Source organism: Alligator mississippiensis, chromosome 1 (genome assembly GCF_030867095.1).
Source record: "Alligator mississippiensis isolate rAllMis1 chromosome 1, rAllMis1, whole genome shotgun sequence".
NCBI classification, from domain to species: Eukaryota; Metazoa; Chordata; order Crocodylia; family Alligatoridae; genus Alligator; species Alligator mississippiensis.
Genome location: NC_081824.1, coordinates 102,067,486 through 102,085,324, shown reverse-complemented (window position 1 = coordinate 102,085,324; position 17,839 = coordinate 102,067,486). Strand labels below are relative to the sequence as shown.

Genomic DNA, 17,839 nt, shown 5'->3' with positions numbered 1-17,839 from the left:
AGAATTAATCTCTGGACACCCTCTGCCTTGACTCTGTACGCTCTCACTGAAGTGGAGGTCATGGCTAGTGACAACTGGGAGCTGCTCTTGGAGTCTCTGTTGCCTTTTTAGGTTATGAGGGTCTCTGTGTGTTTGGGATAATATGATTGACAGCTCCACTCCAGCCCCAATTAGCACCCTATAATTTATTAGCTTCTGCTTTCAGTTTATGCGCTAACTTCACAAATATTTCAACCACGGAAACAGCAGGTATCGAGTGTCTCTTTCCTGATCCAGCTCACTGGGGCTGCAGTTAAATACAGGGAGAGAGCTGTGCAGGTCTGTCAAGAGAGAATAATCATTTGTGTCTATGTTGACTGGGGCTGTCACAGATCTTTAAAGCTTCATTGGTGGATGGAAAAAAAAAGATGTATTCCTTTGCGGATAGTTCATGCTGTAGGGTGGGGTGCAGGGCTGAAAGCGAATTTGTCAGATCTCCTAAAGAAACTTGTGTTTGTTTATCTCTGCTCCTTATATAAGTACCCATTATTTGATGGTATATAAGTAGCATCTGTATGTATGACTACATCACTCTTCAAGCTTCTGGTCCTCCTGACTGAAACATGAGGCAAATATGAAATTGCAAGGGGGGAGAGGAGGATACACCTCAGGACATGGAGACCAGTCATGTGAGGTGGCAAAAAGACCACTTTTAAGTGCATCCCTCTGTTCCTTCTCCTCTCATGACTGTTGTATCTGACTCACTGACACATTCTAAAAGAAACACCCACATTTTGGGTGCATCTACAAGCTACATGTTCATTAATGCACCATAGTTACTGCACATTAAGTTTAGTATTTGTATAACCAAGTACTAAATCAATGTGCAGTAACTGGCTTTACTGTGCAATAGTGCCAGTGCACAGCTTTTTAGCGATGCTAACTGTGGAGTAGCCTAATACTACTGGGCATTAGCATATTAGCATGGTTTTTGTCCTGCATGTTAATACACAATAGAATTAGGCTACTGCGCAGTTAGCATCTCGTGTAGATGCACCCCCTGAGTTGGTCTTGTTGTAAATGTGTATGGAAGGTGTTGTGTATGGTATGTGCTAAGGTAAAGATACAGATACAGGCACCTATCAGAGAGGGCAAAAACAGTCCCTACCACCTGAGACAAGTGGGCATAGAGTTTAGGCCACTTTGATTAATGCTGGGTGCAGATTCAGTTAAATCTAGCATGTTTGTAATGATGAATATGCCTAAGCCTCCTTCAGTTTCCCATGTCAGAATCTAGGGTGGATGTGATGTATAACATGCAGTCATATGGGTATGCAAGGCTACCATAGGTTTACAGGCCAACTTCTAGATTTTTGGAAGATAAAATGTGGCTATTTTGCTGTCTGTGGAGAGTGGGACCTGGCTACTTTTCCACGTAGCTAAAGCAAGTCCATATACAGTAATATGATGGATGGGCACACAAAATAGAACCCAGGGTGTGTTCAGATAGAGCAAGTTAAGTTTAAGTTTAGACAGAACATATTATTCTGGCCAGAAACAAGTGTGCTATTTGGATCCTAAGTCCCCTCACCTCAAAGTGTAAGGGTGGTTGGAGGTGGGGTTTCAGCTCGTGGGTATCCATACCTTATCATTTGTCCATTTTTATTCCTTTTCTCCTTGCCAGAAAAATTAATAAACTGTGTAACCTAAACAAGGAAGAGACCCCCCCCTTCTCAAGCCATTGCATGCACAACCATTCAGCTTCTCTTCCTCTCTTCCTGCAACCGCTCCTCTGGGTGGTAGGCCAGGGACACAGGCCAGGAAATCACAGTCCTCGAAAGGAATTGGTCTGCATCCCTGCAGTGTAAAAGGACATGTGAATTACAATGCTCAGCCAGAAAAAGATGCACGAGGGCAGCCAGAAAGTGAACTTTGATGTGCCAAAAACATTCGCTGCGTTTCCCTCCCTTCCAGACAGGGCCCAATTTTTAAGCCTTTGCTAGAACTTGTCATGGACCTAAATAGAACTTCAAAGGGAAAGCGAGAGGAGAGAGCAGCAGCTTCTGACCTCAGGAGGAGACAGGACAGATAAAGTTCCCCAGCGAAAGGCAATACACAATCATTGGAGGGGCAGAGGAATTGTTCAGAATCTGCTTTACCTGTCCCTCAACCCATATTGGGGCTTATGTGAATAACTCACTGGCAAAGAGAGGGAAAACCAGGATCTTTCTACTAATGTAAGCCCCAATTAGGATAAATCATTTGCATGCTAAGAGCAGAGGTATCTATGTGTAGCTATATCCCCTCTGCAATAGTCTTTCAGTCAGTCCTCTATCGACAAAAGTGCCTGGGAGCCCCCTGTTAAAATTCCACCACCAAAAATAAAAATGGAGGTTAGTACAACTTCCTTACCTCATATGGATCTCTCCCCTTCTTTAGATGCAGCTCAGTTATCGCTGCTGGAGACTAGTGATAGCCCTGGATCTCATTAAGGTATTTCTATAGAGCAACTTTTTCCTTGTGGTATGAACCAGTTTATACCTTGTGCCAGATACCAGGGGTTTTCAGAATGAAAAGATAAGGGATATACTCAGAGGCTTAGCCCTAACCCTTAAAAATATACACCTTAAATTGTATATTAAACCCTCACTGTACCAATATACCAGCTGGGTAAACAATTTGAAGCAATTTATCCAATAAATATAATCCATTTTTCCCTCCTGTAAATTCTCCGTGGGCAGGTGGTGACATTAATTTGTTACTTAGTCTCAACTGTGGAACAAGCCAGGGCAAACCCATGTTAAACCTATAGGATGTTTACAAAATAGACAGTGTGTGAATTTACGTTCTTCTGGCCACCAGACTGGGCACTTAACAGTTCAAAGCAGAAAGAATCCTTTTTTCTCCTTAAAGATGATCTACAAATATTCATGGTTATTCAATACATCTGTTGTACAAAAAGCAATAAAATAGCTTTATAGGATAGCCACTAGATAAATTATTTGTATTATTTGTAGCATCAAACCCTGGTGTATCAGGTACTGTATAAACACATAACAAAGAAAGAGTTCTTTCCTTCCTAAAATTTTATAATCTAAGACTCCAATCCTGCAAAGACTCATGCATTCACTGATCTTTAGGCACTGTGACTAGTATTAATGAAGTCAATGGAATAACACAAAGCAGGTAAAACACTTATTTAAGTCTGCATATTTACTATCTACTACATAGAGAGTAATCCTTTAGAACAGGAGCTGCTCTTTTTTTACTTGTTTGTACAATGAGGCCCTAACTAGGCCCTGTAATAATAAAGAAATCCCCTGAGATAAAGAAGAGCACATTGAGCCCACATACTCATTCTAGTACCCACACATGCAGTCTTTGTGGAAATCTCACTTTTTGCAAACATCACTGCAAATAAGCTCTTACTTGACCACATGTTCACAGATAAAAGGGGCTGTGACTGGCAGTGGAATTGATGAGTGGGAGAGACTGGCAAAACTATCAACAGATTTTCTGTTCAGTATAATTTACAGACAAAACCCAACAAACAAAACAATATTCTCAATGAAGTGAACTTCATTCTGGATTTGGTGCAAATGTTCTCATTCTTTAAAAGTTCCACACAAAAAAGCAAGTAAAAAATCCTCATCCCCTCCCAAAAGAAACATATACAACAATAGAGCCAAAACCAAATACTGCCTTTTTTACAAGTGCTGCTACCTTGTTTCTTGGTAGGTTTCTGACACATTTTGTTTTAAGTGACAGAATACATTCCAGTCTCAGGGTACCTTACTACAACCTGCCTGGGACCTGGTTTATTGTAAACTAAGGAAGAAATTATTTTAGGAGTCTTTTGTTGAAAGAATCTTGGCCCATCTTCCCCTGACGCTTGCAAATCTCTAACTGAAAATAGTTGTCATAAATTATAGCCCAAACAAATTCTCTGCCAGCTTCTTGCAGTGTTTATACCCAGTGCTTTTTAAAATTCTCATAATTATGATTCCAGTCTCCCCTATAAATCTAGCTACGTTCTCGCCACTACTTGATTGAAATCCAAGAGGCAAGATCTGTCTCTGCTTCCCCTTCCTTTGCACACCAGATAAGTGCCATTCTTCCATCACCAGAATACACGGCTATGTGCCCTGCCAGCTATGTTTACACTTACTGCCAAATTTAAGCTTAAGAAAATAGCCTGTCCTCTTGCATTCATCTTTTTCTTTTGCAACATTCAAGGGCTGTTCAGTTAAAGAAAACCCCCCAAAACCCAGAAGAGGACAAAACAATGCAGGTTTGGACTGTAGATAAAATATTGTTTTTAAGGGGAAGTAAAGGAAAATATTCACTTCTTCACTGCTGTCCTTGATTGAATCAGTGTTTTGAATTACAGGAGTAATAGGAATGCCATTATAATCCCTGTCTTTTGTCATCTTTTTGAAGAGATGTTGTACTGTAACGTAGCACCCTTGTTTGTTTGTTAATTCATTAGACAGGGGAACTGAAACCCAGAACATCTCAAAAAGACTGTATTTTATTCTTCTGTATTCGTCACCATTTCTTTTACTCATGTAAGAAAACATTTTGCACCATACAGATTTATTTTTAGTTTTAATGCAAAGTAATAAAATAGTTTGTTTTGTCCACATTACAGGTATTTTTCCCTATCCACACCCTGAAACTCCTCCCAAACTATTTAACTTTAATTTTTCACAAAAGCACACAAAGGGTGAAAGAAGGAGACATCTTTAATGCAGCTTTCCTACAATTAAATACATCTCTTACTCCCCCCTCCAAAAAAACAAAAAAAGAAATACCACTAAAGTGACCAAACGACAGCAACACACAGACAAAGAGAAATATTAGAGGCAACTGAGATCAGTCGTCCATAACATGCCTTTCCTTCTGGTGTTCTCCAGTTGTTCCCCATAATGGCTGTCAGCTTTTTTTGTTTTGTTTTTGGTTTTGTTTCCCTCCTTTTTTTGAAGGGTTTCTTCTTTCACCATAAAATGTTTCTTGTAAAAAAAATTATATATATCCAATGCAAATGCTGTGCCAAACTCTGAGAAGTGCCACCTTGGGTTGTCATGTTTCTGGAGTTTGAACAGTTGTCCCTGGAACAGCTGCATTTCTATAAGCCCAGGGCAGGTGGGCCAAGCTAGTCACTTGCCACTCATAACCACAGGCTGACAGATTTGACCAGTTTTGTTGACAGTCCCAAAATGTTCATGAATTAAAATGTCCTTTCCTTTTACAGTTCTATGATGTAAAGTAAAAATCCAGTTCAAAATTGCTGGATATCTCCCCACGCTGCTTTCAAGAAATAATTCTCATTGGCATAAAAAAAAAATATTCACAACACCACCAAAAAAAATGTCATCCCTGCCTTAAGAAGACCTGTGATTTCACGTCACCATCCATGACATTTGACTGTTTTAAAACACAGTTCAGGGTGCAGAGTTAGTTTAAATAAAAGTCAGCGTCTTTGGCTCTCCTCTTCTAACAGAAGGAACCCCGGCTTCCACAAAAAGTCTGTGCTGTCCTTGCAATGCCAAGTAGTTTGAAGTTCCTTTGCTTTTCTCTCCCATGATCTTGGCTTTGAACATGTCTTTGCTTGGCATAGATGCTGAGTCGTGGTGGGCTGGTCTGCAGGGAAGGGGGAAGTGGGGCTCTCTCTGGGGATCTTTGAATCAGCAGATCAGCTCAGGAGGGATCCACCACAGAAGGCGTAACGGCAAGCTGCAAACCAAGATCAGAAGCTGTTACAAACCGACTTGATTTCATCTGTGAATGTCACCAACTCTACTAGGCAGAGATATACAGGGAAGAGCCCCGGGGGAGAGGAGGTGAAGACAGCTCTAAAACCAGTACAGATCCTTGCTTTTATCCTGGGTCTGCAAACCTGAGAATGGAAAGAAAAAAAAAAGGAAGAAAAAAAGGTACAAGATATTTAAGGACAGAGAAAGACAAACACTGCTAGTTTCCTGTGAGAGCAGAGGGACTGAGTTCAAAAGCAAGGATTCCCAGAATGAAAAGAAATGGTGAAATAAGGAGAAAAACTCAAACAAAGCCAGGGAGAGGCACATGTTTTATCTAAAGCCAGGCCACAACAGGACCCATTCCGGACGGTTGGTAAAACCATTACCCTGGTACTGAGACTTGCTTCCCAGAGAGGACTTTCCTAGTTTTATGTGCTCGCTGAACTAGAAACTATGCCACTCAACTGTATCTGCTTAACCTTTCCCATGAAAACAGAGCAGCTTAACCTTTCCTGTAGGCACCTGACCAGACAGAAAATAAAAGTCATCAGCTTCCTTGGAGGAGGAGAAAATGGGTGGCACTTTTATGGGAGCAAAAGCTTTGCCTTCAAACAGCTGCAAGAAGATTATTTGGTGGGGGGGAGGTTACCCTTGACACCTTTTCACTTAAACCTGACATAGTCTCAGAACATGCCCAGTCTCCACGATCCTGGGGCAGGGAAACTAATTTGGCCCAGTGCAGTCAACGTTTCACCTTGGGTACCACCCCCATCACATCCTCCTCCTTAATCAGGGAAGGCAAGATCAGGGGCAGGTCCAATACATTTACCACAGCCCCTGGACTGCCTGTTGTGCAAGGGGGCGGTGGGGGGTTCTCTCCCCTTTTCACCCCACCCAGTCACCTGCATTGGGCAAATCCAGAGAAGCAAACCCCGTTCTTTTCCTGGAAGGCAGCTGAGGGGTCCCTGATCACCATGCAGGAGGGGGCAGGAAGGTGGTGTGTGAGGGTGTGGGGATGGGAGTGGTGCTCTCACACTCTTGCCAGCCCTTACCTGTGTCCACATTGAGGCTGATGCTCTGGGCCATATCCCCCGTGGGGCTGGGGAAGGGTGCAGGCGTGGTCCAGGCCGTCGGGGCAGCAGGCTCACCCTTGCCCAGCTCGCACTGGGGGCTTCCAGGGGCTGGCGTGAGCCGGGGAGGGCGTACAGAGGCAGTGGGCACCAGCAAGGAGCTGTAGCGGGGGTCAAAGTGGGGGCCATAGACGTCATGGACTGCGGCAGGGCGTGGGTAAGCAGAGCCCTGTGTGCCCAGGTAAGGGTGGTGGTGGTGGTGGTGGTGGTGGTGCGCTGGGTGCCATGGCTCAGTGCTGCCCTGGTGCAGGTGGCCGTGCAGGGCAGTGGGTGCGTAGGGGTCGGCTGAAGTGAAGGGCAGCTCACTGTGTGCAGTGGCCAGGGGACTGCCCAGGCTGCTGCTCAGTGAGGCGGATGCCTGGTAGGCGCTGTTCCAGAAGGAGGGTGGGAAGCTGCGCTGGCTCATCGGGAAGGAGCCATCTGTGGGTGGGAGATGACAGTCAGCAGCAGCCCCCCAAGGTGCATCCCCATAGAGACAATCCCCCAGTTCCCTCTCTAGCCTGCCCCATTGAACCCAAGGGATTAAGGCTGCTGGGCTTTTCTGTGTGCTTCTAGGGGAACCCCCCTACCCTTCCTCCTCTAGGTCTAGGGAGCCGGATTTCTCCAGATGGACATGGCCCAGACCCCTGCCTGCATTTGACATTGATCTCTGCCCCTTGCAACAGCAACACGCGAATCTGTCTTCTCCTTGTCCTGCCCAGAATCATATGCTCCCCACGAAGACATGGCTCTAAGTCATCAGGGCCCCTTCTTGTGGGTCGGGCCATGGGCTCTGGTCCCTAGAAGAGAGAGGGACATCCTGCTCATCTTTGCAAAGTGATAGACACCTCATTGTGGCCCGGACAGCTCTTCAGGTCAGGAGCTCTGTGCTTTAGGAGCCTGGGAAGCAGCAGGCAGGGTGGGATAAGGATTTTAAAGAGACCTGACTTCCACAGACCATAAGAGCTATCTATCATTTACTGAGTCAGACACTGGGTCTCTTTTGGCATCTCCCTTTTTCCCTTTCAGCATGTACTCTCTGCTGCTATATGACACAGGACACTGGGCAAGATGGATCTATGGTCTGAACCAGAAATTCTTAGGTTTTTATTTATGTCCATCTGTCATCCTGTCACACAGTGCATGTAGAGAGTGGGTGCTGGAAGGGAGAGTAACTGGGTATCACCAGGGGTTTTCCCTTGTTCTGCATTCCCAAGTACATCCTGTGTTAGGCAATGGCACATGTTTGCCCTCCCCCCTTTATACACTGGGTGAGGATTAGAGCCTCAGGATGGTCAGTGATGGGGGAGGAGGGGGGGTGCGTTATTATGAAGATTGAATAACTTTGTCAGAGTTAGTTATTTCTCCCCAGCTCAGGAAAAACTACAACAGTTACATACCTACAGCTAGACAAAGTGCTATATAATCTATTTGGGGGGATAGGGAAGGTTGTAAATACCCCCCCCCCCACCACACACACACACACACACACACACACACACACACACACACACACACACACACCTTTTTTATATCCCTTATTAAAAATCCTATTACAAGCCAGAAGGTATCAATGATGAGACCTTCTGTTTTAAGTCCTAGAAATAAAATCAGAATCCTCCCCTCCCTTCCCTTAAATTTGCTCAGGCAGATAAGCCACAAAGCAGTTTCAGGACCATTGGTTCCCTTAGAATCATAGCAAATGAGGGTTGGAAGGGACCTCAAAGCAGGACCATCCCCAACTACATCATCCCAGCCAAAGGCTGATCCTTAAAAGCCTCTAAGGATGGAGATTCCCCAGCCTTCCCTACAGCTATTTCAACAAGGCAGGTTAGTTAGTTTAATCTCTTTGGGGGCAGGAGAGAATTTAGTGGTATCATAGCAGAAAACAGGGCAGCCCATTGCTTTGTTGTAAATACTCTCAGATGACCCAGAGCAGACGCATCCAGGCAGATCTTTAGGGATGCAGCTATGCCCATCTAGAATCACCAGCTTCTTTTTTAAAATACTCCTACTTGTAAGAGCCCAGGGCCTTTAGGGAACAACCATGTCTCAGCCAAGGCCTGGAGATGCACAAGAGCAGCTGCTGGCTCCCTTACCATCCCAAGCCTGGGGAGGAACAAATGCCATTTACAAGGTGGCTTTGCAGGGAGCTCTGGGTCTTGGCAAAATAATTCCTCCCTCCCAGCCTGATCTTTCCCTCCCCTTTGGTTTTTTATACCAAGGGCCTGGCTGGAAGGAGCTCTAGGTGCTCACCCCGCCATGAACTGGAGCTCCTGGAGGCCTTGGTGCTGCTGGGTGAGTAGCTGCTGGGCTGGCTCAGGGCTCGGCTGAAGTGCTCGTCCACCACAGCACTGATGTCCCCTTGGAAGTAGGTGAAGAGCACGCAGCGGGAGTTGATGTACTCAGCCTCTGGCGGCTGCTCCTTCTCAGGGCTGGCATCTTCCTCCTTGATGCTGGCTGGGGGGGCATGGCTGGAGAAGGAGCTGCTGGCACTGCTGGTGCTGGCACTGCTGGTGCTCTCTGGGGCTTCCTGCATCTTGGAGTAAAAGGCGAGTTTCTGCCAGGCAAGGAGAGAGAAGAGAGATCCAGTCAAGTCAGGCTGGCTTCCCGCTCCCTCCCCCGTCACCCCCCCCCACCCGTGCCCGCCCAACCCCCTCCAGCCTTGCCAAATGAAGGTTTCAGCCGCCACCCCCCATCTCGAGATCTCCAGCAGCCAGGAGCGAGAGGAGGAATCCCTGGCCCCCACCGGTGCTGCCATCCCCAGCAGAGTACTAAGGCGGGGCTGCACAGCCCTGATATGTGGGGGCAGCTGGGCAATGAGCCCATGCAAAGACATGAAGGCTGGATCTGGGGGTGCATGTCCCAGCCCCACCGCTGGGCGCCTGCAGGCAGTAGAGCTGGGGTGCCTGGGACCGGCCTGCCCGGGTACCACTCTCTGGGGGCTGCAGACATCAAGGCTCGGGGGGGCAAAGGGAACCCTCCTGGCTCCATGTCTACTGTCAGCCTCTGCCACTGTGTCTAGACAGGGAAGCAAAGGAGCCTTTCAGTCCTCGCCCTGCAGCCCAGAAGGACATCTTAGTAGCTATAGTTGGGACTGTAACTAAAACTATAGCTTTCCCTCCTGCCCAGGGCTTTAACAACTACACAACTATAGCTATAACTGTAACTATAGCTAGAGTCTTGGGTCAGGAGGGGAAGCTATAGCTATAGGTAGGGATCTTGTACCATCTACTTTTCCCAGAGCCTGACGAAGGGACGTTGATCCTGAAAGCTTGCAGAAAAGGACAATGTTCTTGCGATTTCCCAGTTGGTTTAAGAAAAGCGATCATTTTTGGAACCAAGAGTTCTAGTTTTTTGTACAGCTACAGTTCTCTACTTATAGACCTATAGCTATAGTCAAAGCCTGGGGCAGGAGAGAAAGGACGCTATAGCCACGCTTCCAGTTATATAGCGATAGTTCTAGCTATAGCTGCTGCTGCAGTTGTAGTTCCAGGTCTAGCTATAGTTGTAGTTGTAATTCTAGCTGTAGTTCTAGCTATAGCTATAGCTAGCCCTGTAACTACAGCCACAGCTAGAACAGGAACCAGATCTAGCACTGCTGGAGAAAGCGAGCGAGCGCGAGCGGGGGGGGGCGGCCAGGCAGGCCGGCGGCGGCAGCCGCGGCTACGGGGGCGAGGCAGGGGCGGGAGGGCGAGCGGGCGAGGGATGCCTCCAGCGCGCGCTGCTGGCGGGGGCTGCCCCGGGACAGCGCGGCCGGGCCGGGCCGGGCCGGGCCGGGCCGTTCCCTGCACACGGAGCCGCGGGACGCCCGCCGGCAGCTCGGCTCCCGGAGCCGCACGCGGGCGCGGGGCTGGCGCGGGCCCGCCGCGCACCTCTGCCGTCCCTTTGGCTGCCGGGCACGGGCACCACCTCGGAGCGCCGCGATCGGACACAGGGAGAGCCCGGCCGGCCCCCGCGGGCCGCAGCGTCCTCCCTGCCAGGCTGCAGGCATCTGACACATGAATCAAGGCATGAGCATCCCCGGCCCCCGGGAGCGCGGCCGCGAACGGGACCGGCCCGCGGGGAGCGGGCACCGCCACCCGCGCAGCACAGCGCAGCGCAGCACTGCCATGCAAGACAACTCGATAATGATAGTGATCACGACGATGATAACGCTTTGAGCAGGGGGCTGGACTAGGTGACCTCCTGAGGTCCCTTCCGACCTTCCTTTTCTATGATTGTATGATCCTGCTACTACTACTACTACTACTACTAATACGACTTATACCAATACTAATGGTGATACTACCCCTACTATGACTAGTGACGGCGATAATATAATATAATATAATATAATATAATATAATATAATATAATATCAGCGATATGATATGATATACAACGCGGTGCAATATATTACAACTATCATAGTGATAATGATGATGATACTAATCCTAATCCTAATGATAATACTCCTACTAATGATGACGAATATAATATAATATAATATAATATAATATAATATAAGATATGATATGCAATGCGATGCAACACAATACAATTATATTGATAATAATGATGATACTACTACTACCAATACGATTTATACCAATCGTAATACTAATAATAATACTCCTACAACTGATGACGAATGTCATATCAAATATAATATAATATAATATATACTAATGATATGATATGATATGCGATGCAATACAACATAATAGTGGTGATGGGGGTTAGACTAGATGCTTCCTGAGGTCCCTTCCAACCCCAATTTTCCATGATTTTATGATGATACTAATGAGATGACTACTACTCCTCCCGATGCTGGAGAAGAGCGGAGCGGCCCAGCCCTACCCCAAGTGTCGGGGGTGGGGGCGGGCGAGCTTCAGCCGCCGGGATGCTCGCAGCCGCTGCCCAGCCCTTGCCCGCGGGCCAGGTCCGCTCCGCGCTTCCAGCGAAGTTGGCCGAGACTCTGCCCCGCGCCGCGAGCCCGCGCGTCTGCCCGGCTGGCCCGGGCCGGCACCCGGGGCCATGCCGCCCCGCACGCACGTACCTGGTGGTAGGGGCTGTAGGCGGCTGCAAAGTAGGGCTGGGGAGGACCATAGACTTGGTACATCACATCCAGACAGCTCATGGCTGAAGGCAGCGGGCGCTGAGCGGGCTGGTTATCAACTCCGGGGCTGCCCAGTGCACGGCTGCCTCATAGGCGGGAGGGGGGGTGTGTGTGTGTGGGGGGGGGGGGGAGTTACGAGTCCCTGGGCATGGTGGGGGGGCAGTAGTTGGGGAAGGGGGGTGGGGTGCAGCGGCAGACGCCCCCCCTCCCTGCAGCGCAGCTCCCGCCTTGCCCCCAGCCCCGCGCCCGGCACAGGCTGCCCGCCCGCCAGGCTGCATTTAAACCCCCGGCGCCCGGGGGAGGGGCGGGCGCCCGGGGACCAATGGCAGCTCCCGGCCCGCCTGCCCGCCTGCCCGGCCCTACCCTGCCCTGCCCGCGCTGCGCTGCCTCCCACGTGCTGCCCGAGCCGGGCTAAGGGGCAGCAGCAGCAGCAGCAGCCTGGGACTTGCTTGCAGCCCGCGAGGCACAGGGGTCCCCGCTGGGGATGTGCTGTCCCTGGGAAAGCCCGGCAGGCAGGGAGGGAGGCTTCAGGAATGATCCTGCCTCAGGCAGGGCGTGGGTCCCCGCTAGCCTTGGGGGGTCTGCCCCTTTCTTCCCGCCCTTGGCACTCTGCAGTCAAAGAAACCCCCTTGCCAGCGCCGCGCCTCTCATCTGACACGTGTCTCAAGGCGTGAGAGGAGGATCCCTGCCTGGGGATCCTCCTGGCACATCCCTTCCTCGGACTCCTTCTGCTTCCTTCTGTTCTGGCAGCTTCATCCCAGCACCTTATCTCAGGGGCGGCATCTGTTTAGTAACTCAGTTCCGACTCCTTCTCTTCTCCGCAAGCTTGGATTCACTTCTTTTTTTAAAGTCCCATATTTAATCCCTCCCCTCGAGTTGCTTGCTGCTTCATTTTGTCAGCCTCGCATCTCGAGCCCGCTAGTTTTATGCTTCTCCAAGAAGGGCTGGAAGGGACCTTCAGAGGTCACCTAACCCTTGTTTCTAACCCTTTCTGCTCTCCAGCGTTTAGGATTGAAATGTTCAGTTTCACATATTTTAACTAAAGAAAAAGAAAACACAACTAGTCTAACAGTCTACAAAGGAGTGTAAGGAGACTCATGAGGACAAGCAGACTGAAAGAATTTGGATCATTTCAAACACCAAATCGAAAAAATGAATTAATCGAGAGGCTGAACCAACCAGGGACCAAACCAAAGGATATGATAAGCAGAGGGAAAAGACTGAAGCCAATAAAAAAGGTGAAATGTCATAGCAATGCAAAAAACCCAAACCAAAACAAAGCCCCCCAAATAAACAAACAGCTAAATTCTGGAAAATATGCCACTTCCCAATTAGAGATGATGTCTAACATTGTTTAGAATGGAAGGACATAAAAAGAAGACCAGATTCCTCACCTTTAAGTATATGTATATACTATGTAAATACACACTATTTATATATCTTAACTATTACATTAAAAAAAAAATGGAACATAGCAACTTTTGATTAATGCTTACCTGGTAGGGAGATGAACACATTCTATCTTACTACCAAGCCTTTGAAAGCTCCAGTCTCTTACCAATCCTCACAATTACGGTTTGTGAAAAGAGAGCCACTTTTTGTTATTTCTCAAGCATATGTAATAAAGTCAAAATAATTTATTTGAGAAAATGAGGAACATATGCAGACTTCAAATGCTGAGCATTTACAACATAATTGCAGCTTTTCAAGGAAATTTTGTATTGAAAAAGTCTAGGGTTCCCAAAGGGAATTTCATTCCCACATACTGATAATTTAAAAATGATGTTTTCCAGTTCTAAGTGTCAGCAGCTTGTCCCAATTGCCCAACTTCAGCTAAAATATATATTAAATACATTGATGTCTAACTTTTTTTTTAACTATGCCCCTTTATAATGCATATTCAAACATGCAAATTCATCTAATTCCCTTGGTTACTTAGAGAAAAATATTCTCTAGGTTTGGAAATACATTTAGAGCTAAAGGGGCATAGCTCACTGGCCAGAACTGAGAGTGGGAACCAGATAATCTTGGCGGGGGGGGAGGTGTTATTTCAGCTTTAGCCATGGAGTTCGTATATGACTTTGGCTAAGTTATTTTACCTGTTTACCCTATTATCCCATTAAAGAGAGGGCTGTATCTGTGTGCATGTTAGGGGCAAAATGGGATCAGTTGAGATGGAATGATAGCATAAGGCCTTAAGAGAGAAATGTGCGTAGTCTATTCTTTCACTAACATTTTATTTCTTGAGAGCAAAATGGTTGGGGTGGTTTCAGTTCTGTGAAATCCATATTGTTGGTGGGAGGTTATCCTTGGGATGCACAGACCTTCTGTTTCTTCTTGCATTAGGATGCTGAGGGGCCCACTGACACTGACTATAATACGGTTGTCCTGTCTTTTGAAATCAGTGCCTCCTTCTGCTGTTGAATGGTAACAAATGTCCTGGAAGTTGGATGTTGCCTTCCCAGTAGAGGAGAAATCAGTGATGCCAAATCTGGATGCATTTGAAGTGTAACTTGTTTTACACATGTGCAGCAGTCCTGAAACACAGAGGATCAAACAGTATGCAGGGCAATCCTCTTTTCCAGGAATGTCCATCTCCCAGAGAGCAAATCTGTTTTAATAATTTAGTCTAATGAGACAGTAAAGTCTCCTGCTGCTCTCATAGCCTCCTCTTCAGGGTCTAATGCCTCTACACAGCCCAACAAGGCAAAAGTTAGCATAATGTGTTTTCCCAAACGACATAAATGACATTTCTTCACAAATGAAAAAAAAGAACTCGGAAGATTGTGTAGCAGCACCACTTGTTGACATGAACAATAACATGACAAATGAGACTGGGCAGTGTCCATTGATTCCAGGTTTTAGGTCAGAAGGCACTAGAGAAATGCAAGGTATTATTCTTTACAGGAGTATATTTTTTAAAGGCAAGCATTAAGAAATCATAATGCTTCATTTTTCTTATATGTTCTTTGTGCAGAGGTCAGCATCTTCACACTGAAAGACTGTTGCAATTTTAAATACTTTAAATAACTTTTTTTTCCCAATTTAGTATGAGTAACATTTTTAAGGTAGTGGTCCTGCTTCTGCTGTCATTAATGCTGGTTTTAAATTGGCATGACTCCACTGACTTACATGGGTTTATTTCAGATTTATACTAGTATAGGTATAAGTAAGAAGAAAAATCTGGCCCAATATCACTTGACATGGATTCCATTTCTACATAAAAATGCTGAGCAAAATATCTGGCCAACCTGAGACAGAAGCACACTCCAGGAGAGAAATAAAATGGAGAGAAATAAAAAAGCTTTAAAGGAAGAAGAAAAAAAAGTGAATTGCTTGCAGTTTCAGAATACTCTGTAAAATCAGTCAAAACAGAGGATACTTTTTTCTGGAAGGTAAGGGCAGAAACTAGGGATGTTTACTAATGACGTGTGCTTTTTCTTATCAATTACATACAAATAGCTGTTCTTAATTCTAATTCTAACGAAAGGACTTTAGGTGATTTGAAAAATTGAAGGAGTTGAAATACCGTGGAAAAATACCCACCTCCTAAACAGTATCTCTGGGAAAAATATGATAGCGCTACATGAATGAATGTTTTTAGTAAGAATAATGGGGTAAAGAATTGCCAGTGTATTTTTTTTTCTTTCAGACTGGTTAAGTAGATATGGGTATCCATCCATCTGTCATATACTGAAAAGGATAATAGTTCATGGTAGTGATAAAACAGGAATTCCATTGTGTGGCTATATTGTCAGGACAGTGTTTCTAATTAGTAAGACTGTAGACAATTTTAACATCATTTGGAAGACATTCTTAGATTGATGCTCAAGGATAGATTCTAAATTAGCTATAACTGTTCAGGGAAAAAAGACTTGGAGGTCTCTATGGAGCCTGATAACTTGTAGTTGCTAAAGCATATGCTAGGAAGACATACTGTTTTGATCTTAAGACATCAAGTGATGGAGAACCTACCAACCGGTAGATTTTTCCAGTTTAATTTCTCTTCCTGTTAAAAGCTTGTGCCTTATTTCCAGTTTGCATTTCTCTAGTTTCAGCTTCTAGGCATTGGTTATTGTAAAACATTTCTTTGTTAGAACACAGAGCCTTTTAGTATGCCACAGTTTCTCCCCACAAAGTAATTTATACACCATAGTCAACTTTTCTTTAGACCTTCTTTCTGATAAACTAGTTAGATGAAGCTGTTTAAGTTGTTTATTGTCAGACATTTTCACCAGGCCTTGAATAATTATTGTAGTATTTTTCTGCACTCTCATCAATTTTTAAATTTCCAGTTGAAAACATGGACTTCAGAACTTGGTGCAATATTTTAATGTTGGTCTTACTAGTGCCATGCTTTCTACTTCCTGCTTTTCACATCCATGTTTTGTATTAGGGCTTTTGGCTACACCAGCGGGAACTCAGGTGGAGTTACCTTTCCATTCTTTTCAGAGCACCTGTTCTCCAGGATATGATTCCCTGTGGTGTAGCAATGGTCTGCATGCTTTGTTCCTCAACATACAACTAGACACTTGGCTGTATCGAAATGCATTTGGTTTGAAATACCAAGCTTGCCAACTATTATTATCCAGACTATTCTGTATGACTGCCCTGTCTTCCTTATTCATCCCCTTGGCTTTCATTGTTTCACAAAATTTACCCAATGCAATTTTATATTTACTTTCAAATCATTGATGAAGATTTTGAATAACATATTGCTTAGCATCAGTCCCTTTGGAATCCCAGTAGAAGAGTTCTCATTTTATAATGGTTGCTATTAATCACTACTTCTGGACATCTGCTCATTCAGTTTTTAATTTAAGGTGTGCTTTGTTGTTATAATACAGTGGGTGCATCTATATGTGTCCTTAACTGTGCAGTACAGTAATTTGCTATGGTATAAAGCATCATAGTCTACATGTGCAATGCTATTAGACTGCAGCAAGCTAATTTTCACTGCTGTAAGATATCACTTTCTGGGACAGTACTATCATACAGTGGCAAAAATAACTGCGCCTAAATGCATATGTAAATGATGACCAGGGCATACATTGCACCTGGTAAGCCCAGGCAACAGAGGACCAGATCCCTGCCTGCCACCTAGCCACAGGGCTCCGCTCTTCGTGCCCCAGCCAGGCCATCTTCCAAGTGATGCTGTTCCCTGGAGGTCGGGGCTGACCCCCACAAGTCTGCTGCCAGCGTAGGTCTGCTCCACCCTGGCTCAAACTACTGCTGCACATTAACTCTGCATATTAACTCTGCTGTCCCAGGTACATGTTAACAACACTGAGTCCAGGAGCAGTTAACTCTGGTGCAAATTGTGCTGGAGTTATCATGTTGCCTTAATGGTATGTGTAGATACACCTAGTGTTGTCAGCACAATTGCTTCGGATAATAACTCTTCTGGTTTCACTGAACTTTCCATTTTTGCACACACTTGTTTCTCTAAAGTTCCAGTCCAGTTAAATATTCAAGCATGTGCTTAGTTTTAAGTGTGTGAATAGGGTTATTGAAGTCAAAATGGACTACTCATATGTTTAAATTTGAAATTGTGGTAATTTGCTTTGATGGGTTGGGGTTTAATGTGGGAAGTTTAATCCTGCTGACAAAGATCAATCTTATTACTCTTCTCACTCATCTAGTTAGACTTTGCAATCAGTTTTCCTGATGGCATTTTTAGGGCAAGTGATATCATAGAGCCTTTTGTTTTTAGAGCAAGTGATATCATAGAGTTTTTCAGGGAGCTTTTCAAGTTCATGCTCTGAAACTATACTTCCTTCTCAAGGGGTACGTCTATATGAGACACTGCTGAACAGTAGCAAAGAGTTACTGTGCAGTTCATTGCTACTGCTAAGTAGTGTTGCCAGGCACTAACTGTGATGTGCCACTGCTGC

The 17,839-nt window shown here is 45.7% G+C and overlaps 2 protein-coding genes across 2 annotated transcripts in view; one reads left to right on the top strand and one right to left on the bottom strand.

Moving 5' to 3' along the window:
* The window catches only part of ROS1 (ROS proto-oncogene 1, receptor tyrosine kinase), a 139,991-nt gene extending 135,367 nt beyond the window's left edge, over window positions 1-4,624 (top strand). The window contains exon 44 of the mRNA XM_059733188.1: window positions 3-4,624. Coding sequence (XP_059589171.1) covers window positions 3-31 — 29 coding nt within the window. The 3' untranslated portion in view covers window positions 32-4,624. The remainder of the gene's footprint in view (window positions 1-2) is intronic.
* Window positions 4,495-12,055, bottom strand: VGLL2 (vestigial like family member 2). The gene is made up of 4 exons (XM_059733190.1): window positions 11,886-12,055; window positions 9,101-9,404; window positions 6,788-7,285; window positions 4,495-5,715 (listed from the first exon to the last, which is right to left on the bottom strand). The coding sequence occupies exons 1-4, from the start codon at window positions 11,964-11,966 to the stop codon at window positions 5,675-5,677; spliced, it is 924 nt and encodes a 307-aa protein (XP_059589173.1). The 5' UTR covers window positions 11,967-12,055; the 3' UTR covers window positions 4,495-5,674.
* Between the last annotated feature and the right edge of the window lie 5,784 nt (window positions 12,056-17,839).